This window comes from Podarcis vaucheri (genome assembly GCF_965113315.1).
Source record: "Podarcis vaucheri genome assembly, chromosome: Z".
Taxonomy (NCBI): Eukaryota; Metazoa; Chordata; class Lepidosauria; order Squamata; family Lacertidae; genus Podarcis; species Podarcis vaucheri.
Genome location: NC_138758.1, coordinates 38,206,264 through 38,220,631, shown reverse-complemented (window position 1 = coordinate 38,220,631; position 14,368 = coordinate 38,206,264). Strand labels below are relative to the sequence as shown.

General features: G+C 45.2%; 1 protein-coding gene and 1 long non-coding RNA gene across 9 annotated transcripts in view; one reads left to right on the top strand and one right to left on the bottom strand.

The window, feature by feature from the left end:
* Nucleotides 1–3,969, bottom strand: part of RAPGEF1 (Rap guanine nucleotide exchange factor 1) — a 108,030-nt gene extending 104,061 nt beyond the window's left edge. For 4 of the 8 annotated variants that reach the window (XM_082207798.1, XM_082207796.1, XM_082207799.1 and 1 more), the window contains exon 1: nt 3,274–3,960. Coding sequence is in view for 6 of the 8 variants with exons in the window: in XM_082207796.1 (XP_082063922.1) it covers nt 3,274–3,298 (25 nt within the window). In the remaining 2 variants the exon portion in view is untranslated. Of the gene's footprint in view, nt 1–3,273 lie in introns of all 8 variants that reach the window. The other 4 variants (XR_014215579.1, XM_082207800.1, XM_082207801.1 and 1 more) reach the window with 4 other exon arrangements.
* Nucleotides 3,970–5,431: 1,462 nt separating this feature from the next.
* Nucleotides 5,432–14,115, top strand: LOC309523787. Its single transcript, XR_014215624.1, has 3 exons — nt 5,432–7,148; nt 10,976–11,058; nt 13,852–14,115. It is a non-coding gene; the product is annotated as an uncharacterized lncRNA (long non-coding RNA).
* The last annotated feature ends 253 nt before the right edge of the window (nt 14,116–14,368 follow it).

Sequence of the window (14,368 nt, the reverse complement as noted above, 5' to 3'; positions counted from 1 at the left end):
TGCTACATAATGAAACCAAATAAATTCACTGCTTGATTTGCAAAACACTAATTGAATCTTTAAATATAACACCTCTGGTACACCGAAAAGCAGCTGTAAACAGATACAGCTTAAAATCAGAGGAGACCCTTTAGGAGTCTGAAGTGCCACTAGGCATCCCAGTTAAATGCTTCCCAGTTCACTGCTTCAAGCAGAGGAATGTCTTCCTAACCTTTCTCTTTTCAAGACTAGGGAGAGGGAGATCCCAGCCAGATCCAGCATTCTGGAGAACAAAGAAGAGGAAGGAAGGAATATTAAGAGAATATATTCCACTCTTTCCACTAAACAGGACATTTAGAATTTAAAAATCAGTCATTATGCACAAAGCTATGCCACTCATTAACAGCCTTGTTTTTAGCTAATAAATGTGCAAAAATACAACTTTCAGAACAGTGGGTATTAGTTTTCAGAAATAATATGAAAGACTTGAGAAACTAATTTCTAGTGCACCCCTCTCAACGCATGCAAAAAAGCAAGAAAAATATATAAACAAGTAGAAAATTTCTTTCAAGTGCCATTTGGAGTTTCCCCTCACAGGAGGCCTCAACTCATACCTCTCTGTTCAAACTTCAGTGGCAATGCAATTCAGCAGGAAAACCCCATCCCCCCCTTCAATGGGTGCTGGGACAGGCATTTCCCCACCTACACCCCAATATCAGTCACATCTGGAAACACCCACCAATTTCCCCAATCACCACCAGTTTCATACCGCAAATCAGGAGCAGAAACTCTGGAAATTCTAAGTCTGTGGGGTTTCTGCAAATATCAAGAAAATGCCAAAGAACACTTTCATGAGGCTAATCAGTAGAGGATAAGCATATACATGAATGCAAGAAGTCACCTTCTGTTGTTCCATGCTACCTGCAAAGGACCCTGTTTGGAGGAATGAGGGAGATAGCCAAAGGTCTTTGACAGATTACTTGTGTAAACCACACATCCTCAATCTGATATCCTCCAGATATTTTGAACTACAACTCTCATCAGATACGCCTTGGGAAGTAGCATCTACAGATACAACTTTTCATAGCTGTGTGTGGATATGAACCCAGACCTCCACAGTCCCAGCCCAACACCACCAAATACCACCAAATCCTATTAGTGAAATACAGTAGGTCAGTGGAAATTAATACTACCCCCTTGAACACTACCTGAGAAAGCTCCCCCACAAAGTCTGCTTTATAGGGCTCAATGAAGCTGGGGCTGATGGGAGTCCAAAATATTTGGAGGGCACTGGGTTGCCAATGTGCTGTAGTGGTTAAAGGGTCAGACTAAGACCCGGGAGACCCAAGTTCAAATCCCTACTCAGCATGAAGCTCACTGCCTCTCAGCCTGTTCTACCTTCTATGGTTATTGTGGGGATTAAATGATGAGGGGGAGAATCATGCACACCACATTGAGCTCCATGGAGAAAAGCTGCAATATAAATGCAATAAATAAATAATAAGGAGCTAGAAGAATAAACTCTTTATCCAGTACTGTACTAGGATGAATTTACACTATAGATTTTATTTAAAAGGCCCAGGTCAGGGTGGGAAAAAAGTGTTAATCTACAAGTGGAATGAAGTTTGTTTTACAGAGCTTTATGAAGCATGAGAACTGGGTTTTTTATAGAGTTGGAAGAAAAACAAGATACTCTGTGGCACTGGGGAAACCATCTATTCTACAGTAATAAGAAGAATCTGATTTATGAAGCTGGAGATGATTGTTCAGGTCAGGAAACAGATTATCTACTGTATTGCACTATGAAAGTGGTTACATCGTGGTGCTGATAATGCCAAGGCTGCAGGTTTGATTGCCATATGGAAGAGAAGCATATTCCTGCACTGCAGAGGGTTGGACTAGATGATCCTCAGGGTCTCTTCCAGCTCTACAATTCTATGATTATATGAAAGAGTCTGTTCTGAATGAAGTTTCGGGGAAAGGTGCTGCTGCTGCTTCTGCCATATGGGGAAGGAGGAACTCTGCTCTGTATGGTTCTGAGCTGAAAAAAGTTATGAAGCTTAGGTATATACCGTAGTTCTGAGGGAGGGAGCATACCTGACACACAGGCCTGAGAAATAAAGAGTGTCCTGGGGGGGGGGGATTCAGTTCATTCTTTTAAGATTGGTTTTGAGAAACTCTCCCAGTAGTATGTGGAGCTTGCTGCAAGTCCCCCCTATAGGTCAAGAAGCCTTCAATGTCTTTTACAACAGGGGTACACGAATGTAGAGCCGCTATTCCATGGGGCAGGAGTAAACCTGTTTTATAGCACCCTCCTACAGGACTGAAAGAGTAAACAAATAGCTGTACAGGGTGCAATAGGGATTATTCCACAGGAGGAAAAAAAGGCTGTATGCAAATATCAGGGGGATACTGAATTTAGGGAAGATGGCTCTGATTCTATACATAAAATAAAAAGCATTATATGTGAGGAAATTAGGAGCATCCCAGGACCTATGGTTTGAGTTAGTCCCCAAACGTATGTGTCCTATTGGACTGACAGCAGCGCCAAGAGGCAGGAACCCTATTACTCCACAGTATTAGAAACAGCATTTTTTTATAATAAAAAAGGGGGAAAGGGGGTGTGTTCCTCCAAAGAGGGTAGGGAAGATGCCTTTTCTATAGGGCTCCCTATCCTGGGGGGTATGTGTGTGTGCATCTCTCACATTTGCTATTTTTGATTTGCAGCCTTACCCTTTACATACATACATACATATATACATATACATATATACATATATATATATATATATATATGTATATGCTGCTCTTCTATAGGGCAGGAAAGGGCCTACTACTCTCTGGCATTTAGAAGACTTTTATTTTAAATGAAAAGAGATGGGGCTGCCATTCCATGGGGCAAGAGGAAAACGTTTTTAAGAAAAACAAAAGGAGAAGGGGGGCAAGAGGAAAGTCTAACTTCAATGGATCGCTGTCGTGGGCGCGGGAGGATTACTATATTCTGTAGGGCGGCCAGACCCTTCCGGGTGGGGGCTGCCTCCATTGAGCATGGGCGAGGGGGGGCGTGTGTGTTTGTGTGATTCTATCTCTCTCAGACCCATATAATCCAGCTGATGAAAGAAATCAGGAACCAAAACGGTGTGTGAATGAAAAGCACTGGTCTCTAGTGCGCCCCCACCCCACACAATTTCCCTCCCCTCCCCCGTCCCCAAAATACCGCCCCGCCGACTGAGGAAAGGCGGACGGCCTCCCCCTGCCCCCTTTCTCTCAGCGGCCTTCCCGCCGTCAACCCACCTGCTTTCTCGATCTTGCCGGACATGTCGCGGCCGCGCCGGGGCTGGGCTCCGATCCCGCCCGCCTGCAGAGGGGGGCTTGGGACGGGAGCTCGGGGCTCAGAGGCCCAGCCCGGCTGGAGGAAGCGGCGGAGGTGGAAGACGACGACGACGCAGCTGCCGCCGCGAGGGAACACCCGAGCCGGGCGGGAAGGAAGCCAGTCTGCTCCGCCTCAAGACGCCGCAGCGGGGCCTAAGACGAGCGGCTCAGCCCGGCCTCCTCGTCCTCCTCCTCCTCGGTCGCCGCCGCCTCGTCTCGCTTCCCCTCCCTCGGCCGGGCCCCGGTGTGTGAGAGAGAGAGAGAGGCTGGAGAGGAGGCCGCACAGCGCGCCCTGCTGCCCGCCCTGGAGAAGGCAGTGGAGCCCGTGGCGGTGGCTAAGGGGGAGGAGAAGGCCTCTCGCCTTCTCTTCCCCTGCTGGATGGCAGCCTGCCTTGGGAGGGAGGGAGCCCCCCTCCCCACTGGACTCAGTGGGGCAGGGGAAAGGCCTCGCCCCGTCATGAACCAGCCCCTCTCCTTAGGAAGGGAGCCCCACAGAATTCAGCAAGCCTTAGTCCGGGGAAGCGGGCGCTGTGACCTTGCTTGGGAGGAAGCCCTGTTGAATTCAGTGGGGCAAAAAGGCAAGTGAGAGCTGGACCATAAAGAAGGCTGATCGCCGAAGAATTGATGCTTTTGAATTCTGGTGCTGGAGGAGACTCTTGAGAGTCCCATGGACTGCAAGAAGATCAAACGTATCTATTCTGAAGGAATTGAGCCCTGAGTGCTCACTAGAAGGACAGATCGTGAAGCTGAGGCTCCAATACTTTGGCCACTTCATGAGAAGAGAAGACTCCCTGGAAAAGACCCTGATGCTGGGAAAGATTGAGGGCAGAAGGAGAAGGGGCCGACAGAGGACGAGATGGTTGGATAGTGTTCTCGAAGCTACCAACATGGGTTTGACCAAACTGCGGGAGGCAGTGGAAGACAGGAGTGCCTGGCGTGCTCTGGTCCATGGGGTCACAAAGAGTCGGACACAACTAAACAACAAAGTCCTGTCTAGTCAGAGGCGGGTCCCTCAGGGCAAAACACTGCCTACACAGGAGTAAACCCCTCCAAGGAAATTCTCTGTTAAGCCCCACTGAGTCCAGCAGAAGCTTACTCCCAGGGGAGTGCGTATATAGGATTGCCAAGAATAGGTTTTATTTTACTCCCAAGTTGCTCAAGGTGACACAAATAAGTCACCCTCTCCCCATTTTACCATAATGACAACCCTGTGAGGTAGGTTAGGCTGAGGGGCAGTGACAGGTCCAAGGTCACCCAGTGAGCTTCATGGCTGAGTGAGGTTTAAATGGGGGGGGGGAGCAGCAGAGAGAACCACTGTACACCACCTTGAACTGCTTGGTGGAAAAATGGGATATAAAAGCAAATAACGCTAATAAAGTAAGCATGGATAGGACTGCAGTCTATGTGTCTACTAAGGAGCAGTTATAAAGTTTCAAGGTGACTTCTCACCATAACCAACTCAATGCAGGGGCAATTGGGTTGCCTGTGGACCAGGTGTAGTGAAGCTTTGTTCCCTCCAGGTGTTGCTGAACTACAATTGTCCATCCCTGGCTGTGCTTGCTAGGGCTAATGGGAGCCACCATTTGATAACATCTAGAAGGCCAAGGTTTCTGGTGCCCCCCCCCAGCTGTAGTAAATGGTTAAGAGGAGTTTGAACATCATATCAGAACTAAAGGCAAAGTAATCTGTAGCCATTTTGAGCAGGACTGGGGAACCTATGGCCTTCTCCAGATGCTGGACTCCAAGCTCCCATGAACATAGCCAAGAGTTCAAATGCCTCATGTGAAATACTCCTGCTGCTTAGAATTCTTAGCCACTTTTCAGCTTCAGGTGAAAATATTGCAAGATCTTGAGGACATAAACAATTTATGAACAAAACAATCTTTCACTGCCCCCTCCATATCAGCAAAGCAAAGTTATAGAGTTGTAAGGGACCACAAGGATCGTTTAGTTCAACCTCCCCTGCAATGCAGGGATCTTTAGCCCAAACTAGAGTTTGGGACTCCAACTCACAACCCTGAGATTAAAAGCCTCATGCCCTACTGACTGAGCTATCCCAGGGATTATGTGAGTTTAATTTTCATTTTCATTCAACTGTATTGTTTTTCTTTTATTTCTTTACCATAATATGTTAATTGAATTATATGTTTTTGGTTAAATAAATAAAAATAAATATTTAAGAAAAAAAAACCCTGGCAAGTGGTCAGGGATGATGGTAATTGTAATCCAGCAACATCTGGAGGGCCATAGGTGCCCTAGCCCTGATTTAGAGACTAAACTGGAGGTAGGTTTCCTGGTCTTCTAAATATTTCTGTTCAAGTGAAGCTTTTCTCCTGGTATGGAGAGATTAAGAGATGAGTAGTAGCCTTCCTTTGCTGGTTTTAGTTCATTTATCTCAATGCAAAGCCTTTACATTTCCCTCAGCCTTGCATTCACTTGTGTATATAATCTTCAGAATAAGAACGCATTGGCAATTATGAGCTCCCTTTCACATGCAAGCATATTTCTATCACACAGTGCATAGTCAGATTGTAGAACTCACTCCCACAGGAAACAGTGACAGGATGGCTTTCAAAGAGGATTCCACAAATTACATAGGATAAGGCTATCAGTGTCTACTAGTCATAATGGCTATGGTCTGCCTCCACAGTCAGAGGGGCAGAAATGCAGAAATACCAGTTGGTGGAAGTAGGGAGAAAACCTTTGCACTCAGATCCTGCATGTGGTCACTTCCTATTGAGGCATCTGGTTAGCTAGTGTGAGAAAAGGATGCTGAACTATATGGGACTTATAGAATCATAAAACTGTAGAGTTGGAAGGGACCCTGAGGGTCATCTAGTCCAACCCCCTGCAATGTAGGAATCTCAACTAGATTATTCATGACAGATGGTCATCCAACCTCTGCTTGAAACCTCCAAAGAAGGAGAGTCCACCACCTCTTGTCGGAGGTTGTTCCACTGTTGAACAGCTCTTACAGTCTTGTGTTCTTATCCAGATTGGATCTTATTTTGACTTTGGAATAACAAAAAGCAAGTTTACCCCCCTCCCTCAGCCCCTTAAAAAGTGAGACTGTGTATCTATGTATGATGGGAAACAGGGTATCATGCCAGTGTAACTGGGAGGAAAAGGTTTAATTAATGAATAAATGACACATTCTCCCTTCACACTGGGCACTGTGCCCTCCTTTATAACCAACTGCCTGAAAGGCACGGCTTCTTGTTGGTTCAATTGTAATCCTGACCCTGGTTGGTGCACTCTGACAGTTCCAGTGGAAAGCCTTGAAATTATTTTGGCCAGACAGAGAGAGTGGGTGGCCTCTAGTGGTGGTGGTGGAGAGAGAAATTATGCTGCATAAATCTGGCATAATATATATTTTAAAATACAGTGGCACCTCGGGTTAAGAACTTAATTCGTTCCAGAGGTCCGTTCTTAACCTGAAACTGTTCTTAACCTGAAGCACCACTTTAGCTAATGGGGCCTCCTGCTGCGCTGCTGCTGCACGATTTCTGTTCTCATCCTGAAGCAAAGTTCTGAACCCAAAGTACGATTTCTGGGTTAGCAGAGTCTGTAACCTGAAGTGTCTGTAACCTGAAGCGTATGTAACCCGAGGTACCATTGTATTACTTTCCAAAACTTTCTAACCCTTTTAGAGAACCTGTACCACACCAGCTTGCCTGTTGGACACCCCCTGCGTGATTGCTACAGAACCCCATTGCTTACAGATAATTGTGGGGAAGGTTCTGGTTTGCCTCCTCTGTTCCTAAAGTGACAGTTCTGATGAGTAATCTGCCTTTCAGGTAAGCTTTTTTCCATATTATAGAGCTCCATGTTAAGGAAGTCCCTGTTTTTGTGGAACAGCATATGTATTTTTTGAAAACAAATGAAGATTTTTTTTATGTTTCAACAAACCATTCCAGTTGATTGATTTTTATTATGTATGTATGTATTTAGGGACGTGGGTGGTGCTGTGGGTTAAACCACAGAGCCTAGGACTTGCCGATCAGAAGGTCGGTGGTTCGAATCCCCGCAACGGGGTGAGCTCCCATTGCTCAGTCCCTGCTCCTGCCAACCTTACAGTTCGAAAGCACGTCAAAGTGCAAGTAGATAAATAGGTACCGCTCTGGCAGGAAGGTAAACAGCGTTTCTGTGCGCTGCTCTGGTTCGCCAGAAGCACCTTAGTCATGCTGGCCACATGACCCGGAAGCTGTACGCCGGCTCCCTCGGCCAATAAAGCAAGATGAGCGCCGCAACCCCAGAGTCGGCCACGACTGGACCTAATGGTCAGGGGTCCCTTTACCTTTACTATTTATTTATTTATTTATTAAAAATAAGGCCTCTGCCTAGGGCAGTGGTTCCCAAACTTTTTCAAGCCACCACCCCCTTAGTTCCATAAGTTCATCCCCAGTGCCTCCTACCCTGCTCTATAGAAAATATGGTTCAGAACAGCTGTTTGCACAACTAATGTTATTGTTGGGATCCATCTGTTTCGAGAGACAATGGAGTGCACTTCTGGGGCTGAAGTCAAACTGCTGGAGAGTCCCAGCGCCTGCTGTGGCTGCAGAGACCAGTAATTCATAACTGCTGCCTCCTGTGTTGTTTTTGCTCCAATAGCAGCACCAAAAGTGCCATCCCCGGGATGCAGGCTGGGCAATGTGCATGGAGGTCATGGGCTGCCCATACAACCACTGATGTGGTCCAAGGGAAAGCAGAGCAATACGTTTGGCACCAGTTTGGCTGCCAGGAGTTTCCAGAAGTAGGCATACAAGATTCCAGCCAACTGCGGGGACTTCACTACAGATTTTTGTAATGTTTACTCTCTATCTTTTTCTTCTCCAGAAGATAATAACACAGTAAAATTCAAACCAGTAACAATTAATTGCACATTTATTCAAAATCCAACTAAAAGTATTTAATTTAATTAATTAAACAAAATCGATGAAGTTGATCCAGTGATTCCAGCTTTTCTAAGTCATTTACATCTCCAGTGCCTCTCCTCCCCCCCCCCCCGTTAATCCTCTCGCCAGGGAGCAGTACAACCACGGTTCTAGGGTGTTTGTGTTGTTTTTAATACACACCTTTGTGTTTGTATTTCTCTTAAACCTATTTTTGTTGCTTTTGCTGTATGCTTGTAAATCACCTTGAAAGGCAACTCTTTTATTAAATTATTAATTTATTAAATTAACTCCAGTGTTTTTCATAATACTAAACAACATTGTTTTGAAGGAATACAAGTCAAACCTAAAACAAAATCTTGCTGTGTTGTATGGAGTGTTGTTATTCAGGCATCCATGACTTCATCCATAATATGCTACTCTTCCTCCCTTCTGGTTTGCTGCCCTCCCCCCACACCTCATCTTCACTATACATAAAAGCCACTATGATACCACTTCAGACAGTTATGGGTTCCCTCAAGGAATCCTGGGAGCTGTAGTTGGTTAACGGTGCTGAGAATTATTAGGAGATCCCTATTCCCCTCATGGAGCTGCAATTCCCACAGTGGTTTATCAATACCCAATCCCAGGGAACATCTGGTAGGACCCATCACTGCTCTCCTCCTGAAGCCTGCAATTAAGCCTAAACAGTAAATGCACACAACTGAAATGGCTTCTTAGCTGTCATTCAATCACATGTGGCCTCAGTTTCCCCTCCACTGTCACTCTGGCTGCTGTCCTAGAGCTGAATAGGCTTTATGAAGCAGAATAGGGTCAGATGTTCCAGTAAGCTCCCAGCTCCAGAGGGTGACCAAGGCATTGACAGAACCACAAGCCATGTCAGCAGGAACACACACATCCCTGAGTTAACTAAGAAACAGTTGGATCTATCAGACTCTGGGGGTGAGCCATTCTAATTGGCCTCCACCCCTGCAGAGTTTTGAGGGTGCCAAATAGGCACATTTCTCCCATTAATGCTGTGAAAAGCTTTGCCTCCTAATTACTGCATTTCACGCTGCAGGAGCTGGCCAAGCCTCCCCCACCCACTGCCAGTTGGCAACCATAATGTTATATTCTTAGTTGTCATTAGCCCTGGTGTTATTATCCACAGCCAAGATATGTTTCCCATAACTGAGATTCAGCGATTGTTTTGGGGGTATTTAAGAGAATAATTTTCTTACTATCAGCTCAATGCACACAGAGTTCCAGGGAGTTAGCATTGAGTTGTGGGGAGTGGTCTGCAGTGAGACAGGAGCTGTGGATAAGGACCATAGAGCCAGCCGGGAAGCATCAAATGCTGGAATTAAAGCAACAACAGTTGCAATAAGTTACCTGAACCATTTGGGCACAATAGACAGAAAGGCATCCTATTCTTCCCTCACTGATTCCTTCTTGAGTAACCATTTGTTCCTTCAGGCTTTACTTCCTTCCTACTGCTTCTTCAGTGTTGGATCTTCCTTTTCACATCCTCATGACTCCATGATGGCCAAATGTAAGCTTGTGTTCAGATTGGTTTTGTTTGCCAGGCTTGATGAACCTTAACATTTCTTTATCCTTCCAACTAGCAGTCTTACCAGATTATTTATTTATGCACTTCACTGTGCTATTTACACACACACATGAACAAGGGGCAAGTCAAGAGGCAGGGTAGAGGGGCAAACCAGAACGCCAAAACCAAAGGGCAACTGTATGAAGCAGATAAGCTCAAGCAAGGTTTATCTGGAGCAGGAACCCCTTATGGCTGTTCTTGTCCAGAAGGAGTCAATATCATCCAGAATGGATGGAGTGGGTGCAGAAACCCAGTGGCATAGTGTGGTGGTGGGGGGACAGGGATGGTTTCCCCAAGTTCAAAATTGTTAGAGGAGCAAAATTTCAACAACTAGCAATTCCTCAATACTGTGTGCTTCTGTCGCTGGGCTCCATTGAAAATGGCTTCTCCGTGCAAACCAGGAAGTGACCTCTCCATCAAGACAATGGATAGAGTCTGGACGCATGGATGGAGTCTGGAGTCTGGACGCAGCTGCCGTCTGGGTGAAGCATTAGGCAGTTGAATGTGCATACATACTCTGCCTGTTTCCCACCCACACATCCACATGGCCCTGGGCCCTGGCAACCCACGCTACACTACTGCAGAGACCAAGGATGCTAAATTGCCCAGGCCGTTGCTGCCACATGCAGTTCTGTGCCTCACCACACAGGGCAGCTGCACATGGATCCAAAAGTTCTTCATATGAACCCCTCACAGCCCCCAACAACAGGTGAAACAGAGGGCTTTAATGTGCATCAATCACAACACACATCAAACTAGGCCAGAGGGGTATAACGTTGTGTCTCTTTCTGTTCTGTGGCTCCAAGGATGAGGTGGTCTGCTTCATTCCATTACTTGCTCATCAGTACTCTTGCTAATTCTGGTATTCAGAGGTGAATGTCAATCATTAGTTAACCAGGATCAATGCACAGGCAACAGGGAGCAATCAGGAGGCTTCTGGGAACCCCAAGGTCTGCAGAAGTATGAAAAATAAAAATCCAGGAAGGTGATGATAGATAGATAGATAGAGAGATAGAGAGATAGAGATATAGAGATGGATGGATGGATGATAGATATAATGTATTCCTGTTAACTCAATCCATGCATCAACTAAAGACTCCAGAATAAATGCAGCAGTCAGCTTAGTGTTTGTCTTGTTGCCCAGGAGTACAAGGACCCACCTGAGGACCTGAATGAGAGGATAGTTCATTTGGTTACAACGTGGTGCTCATAATGCCAAGGTTGCAGGTCTGATCCCAGAAAGTGACAGCTGCATATTCCTGCACTGCAGGGGGTTGGACTAGATGCTCCTCAGGGTCCCTTCCAACTCTATGATTCTGTGAAATGAGAATGCTGAATGATCAGGATCAGCAACTGCAGAGGCAGAATTAGGGCAGCACAACTGCTTCTGCAACACTGGGCACTGAGTCTAGGGGGCGCCATGGGACACTTGTGAATTGAGCACTGATAAAATTTGAAAGACCAAAGTCCACTCCTGGCAACAGGAAACAGAGGAGGGTTACATTGACAATTGTCACACAAAGGAGGAATATAAGAAGGGTGGGGGGCATCACCAGGGAACTGTTGTGATTCATGATTTTCAGCTTGTTAAAAACATAAGAATAGCCCTGCTGGATCAGGCTGAAAGACCCACCTCATCCAACATCCTGTGCTTAAAGAGAACCAACCCATAGCTGTCAACGTTTCCCTTTTCTTGCGAGGAATCCTATTCGGAATAAGGGAGTATCCCTTAAAAGAAAAGGGAAATGTTGACAGCTGTGAACCAACCACATGCCGCATTGGGAAGTCTGCAAGCAGCACCCTGAGTTCAACAACTCCCCCCCCCCCGCCACAGGTTTCCAGCAATATATGTGAAGATATTGTAATTCACTTCCGGATGTCTCACAGGAAGCTGTTCATAAATGAAATAAATAATAAATAATAGTGGCCAACCAGATGCCTAAAATATTTCAAAGTAATAAATCTAACACTATTTCTGATACATTTTGATAATTTTTAAAACCTCATTTAAATTGTTTTTGTCTGGCAAGAATCTTCACTGAAGTATATGGATATACTTTCAAATATATGTGGTTAGACTAGTCCAAAATGTCCTCTTTTAAAAGGGCAGTGTTTAAAGTTTAGTTCATTTATGTCCTTAGATGTATTTTTCTTAAAGAACAAAAGAACAAAGGCATCTAACAGATTCAGACAGAGAAAAACAAGAACAAAAAACAAATTCCATAAAAATAGACAATCCTATGTTGTCTTCAACTTAAGTTCTACTCAGAGTAGACCCACTTAAAATAATGGATCCATGTTAGTTATGTCCATTGTTTTATTTATTAATTCATGCACAACTTAAATACCATAATGGCCTCTAAAACAGTTTTACAGCTATAAATAAAATAAATATGTAATGAAAAATGTAATAACAAATCCATCAGAGTATTAAAACATCAGGGTATTAAAACAAATGGGTCTACTCTGATTAGGACTAACATTGGCTCCAACCTCATTTTTTTCCATTACAAAAACTTTTAAGCCTTCATTTGTCCATCCATCAATCAATTCATGATTAAATCTAAATTCAATAATAGGCCTACCATAAACACAAGTTATAATTTGATACCATCAATTTCCTCTAGAGGGCAGCATTGCATGGGACATAATAAACATGCCATTATAATTGAAGTTTAAATTATTAAAGGATTCCAAACAGAGACATCTGCATTCAGTGTAACCGGCTGATGCATGGAAGCATAGCAAAGATCTACCCACTTGCTACCAAAGTGTTACATTACAGTACGAGAACAATGCATCTCTTTGATTAACCTTGATTCCTGGTTGTGGTCAATGGGGAGAACCAGGTCTAGGCATCCTGACCTCTTTAGACACCCCCTTGCTGCTCGCCAAGGCTCTCCCTGCCCATTTCAATATTTCCTTAAAAAATTTTTTTTCTTAACTAATTTTTAAAGTTGTCAATCAAATATTTGTTATGGTCAACCAAACACTAAAGAAGGTGCCAAATATCTTCCTATATACATAAAACAAATGGATGTCATCATGCTGCAGTTCATGTGGCTGCTGATAGGCTGTAAAGGTAAAGAGACCCCTGACCATTAGGTCCAGTCGTGGCCGACTCTGGGGTTGTGGCGCTCATCTCGCTTTATTGGCCGAGGGAGCCGGCGTACAGCTTCCGGGTCATGTGGCCAGCATGACTAAGCCGCTTCTGGCGAACCAGAGCAGCGCACAGAAACGCTGTTTACCTTCCTGCCAGAGCGGTACCTATTTATCTACTTGCACTTTGACGTGCTTTCGAACTGTAAGGTTGGCAGGAGCAGGGACTGAGCAATGGGACCTCACCCCGTCGCAGGGATTCGAATCGTCGACCTTCTGATCGGCAAGCCCTAGGCTCTGTGGTTTAACCCACAGCGCCACCAGCGTCCCTTTGATAGCCTGTAGTGAAGTTTAATGGAGGGAGGGAAAACTATTGAGAAAACTGCTCTCTGTAGCTTCTTACCCTTCTTTAAAAGAAGCTGGGGTGAGCTGTAAGCATTGAGTGAGGTGTAAAAAGAGGGGTTTGGTCAGGTGTAGAGGGAGGTGGGGTTGGTGTGGGGGAAAAGGGGTTGGCAAACTCTGGGTTGGTGAGCAGTGCCCCTAATATATTTAGGGGGAAGAAACCATAATCATAGCCTCAGAAAAAGAATCAGGGTCTAAGAAATATCTCAGCATTCAAATATGTTGCCACCCCTCTCCCTTTCAAGGAAGATATCAAAAGGCTCTCCAAAGATCAACCAGGAAACTGCCCCGTAAAGGGACAAATTATGCATTATCTGACCCGTTGATAGAATCTACAGTAGAAAAACACTTGAGCCTTTCAAGCTCTATAGCATTGCTAGGACTTTCCCTTGGGCTGTGTGTTATTTGGGGGCAGTGGACGTTGTTGCCTGTTTTTTATGTCTTGTGTTTTATTTGTTTGGGGTTTGTATATGTTTTGCCTAGTTTTAAGGGGGGTTCTCAACATCATCACCTTTTCAGCTAGCACCAAGTTTGTAATCCAAGAGACAGAACCAGGCCCCAGCAAGGCCAGGGTAAATACAGCAGAAGACAAGCCCAGGTAGAGAAGCCAAAGGTGGGTCAGCACCCTGGATAGCTCCCAGTGACACCTTGGCTGGAAGCCAGACAAAGCAAGCTCGAAGGTAGCTCCAAGAAGTCGCAGGATGAGACTATGCCTGAAGTAGGTCCACAGCTACTTTTGAGTGCTAGACCTGGGAGACCAGGGTTCAAATCCCTGCCCAGCCATGAAGGTAGCTCCAAGAAGTCGCAGGATGAGACTATGCCTGAAGTAGGTCCACAGCTACTTTTGAGTGCTAGACCTGGGAGACCAGGGTTCAAATCCCTGCCCAGCCATGAAGGGTGACTTTGGGAGACTGAGCAACTGTCTCTCAGCCTAACCTACCCCACAGTCTTGTTTTGAGGATTAAATGTAGCAGGGGGAGAGAAGTGTATACATCACATTGAGTTCTTTGGAGGAAAGGTTAGGAGTGTGGCGAAA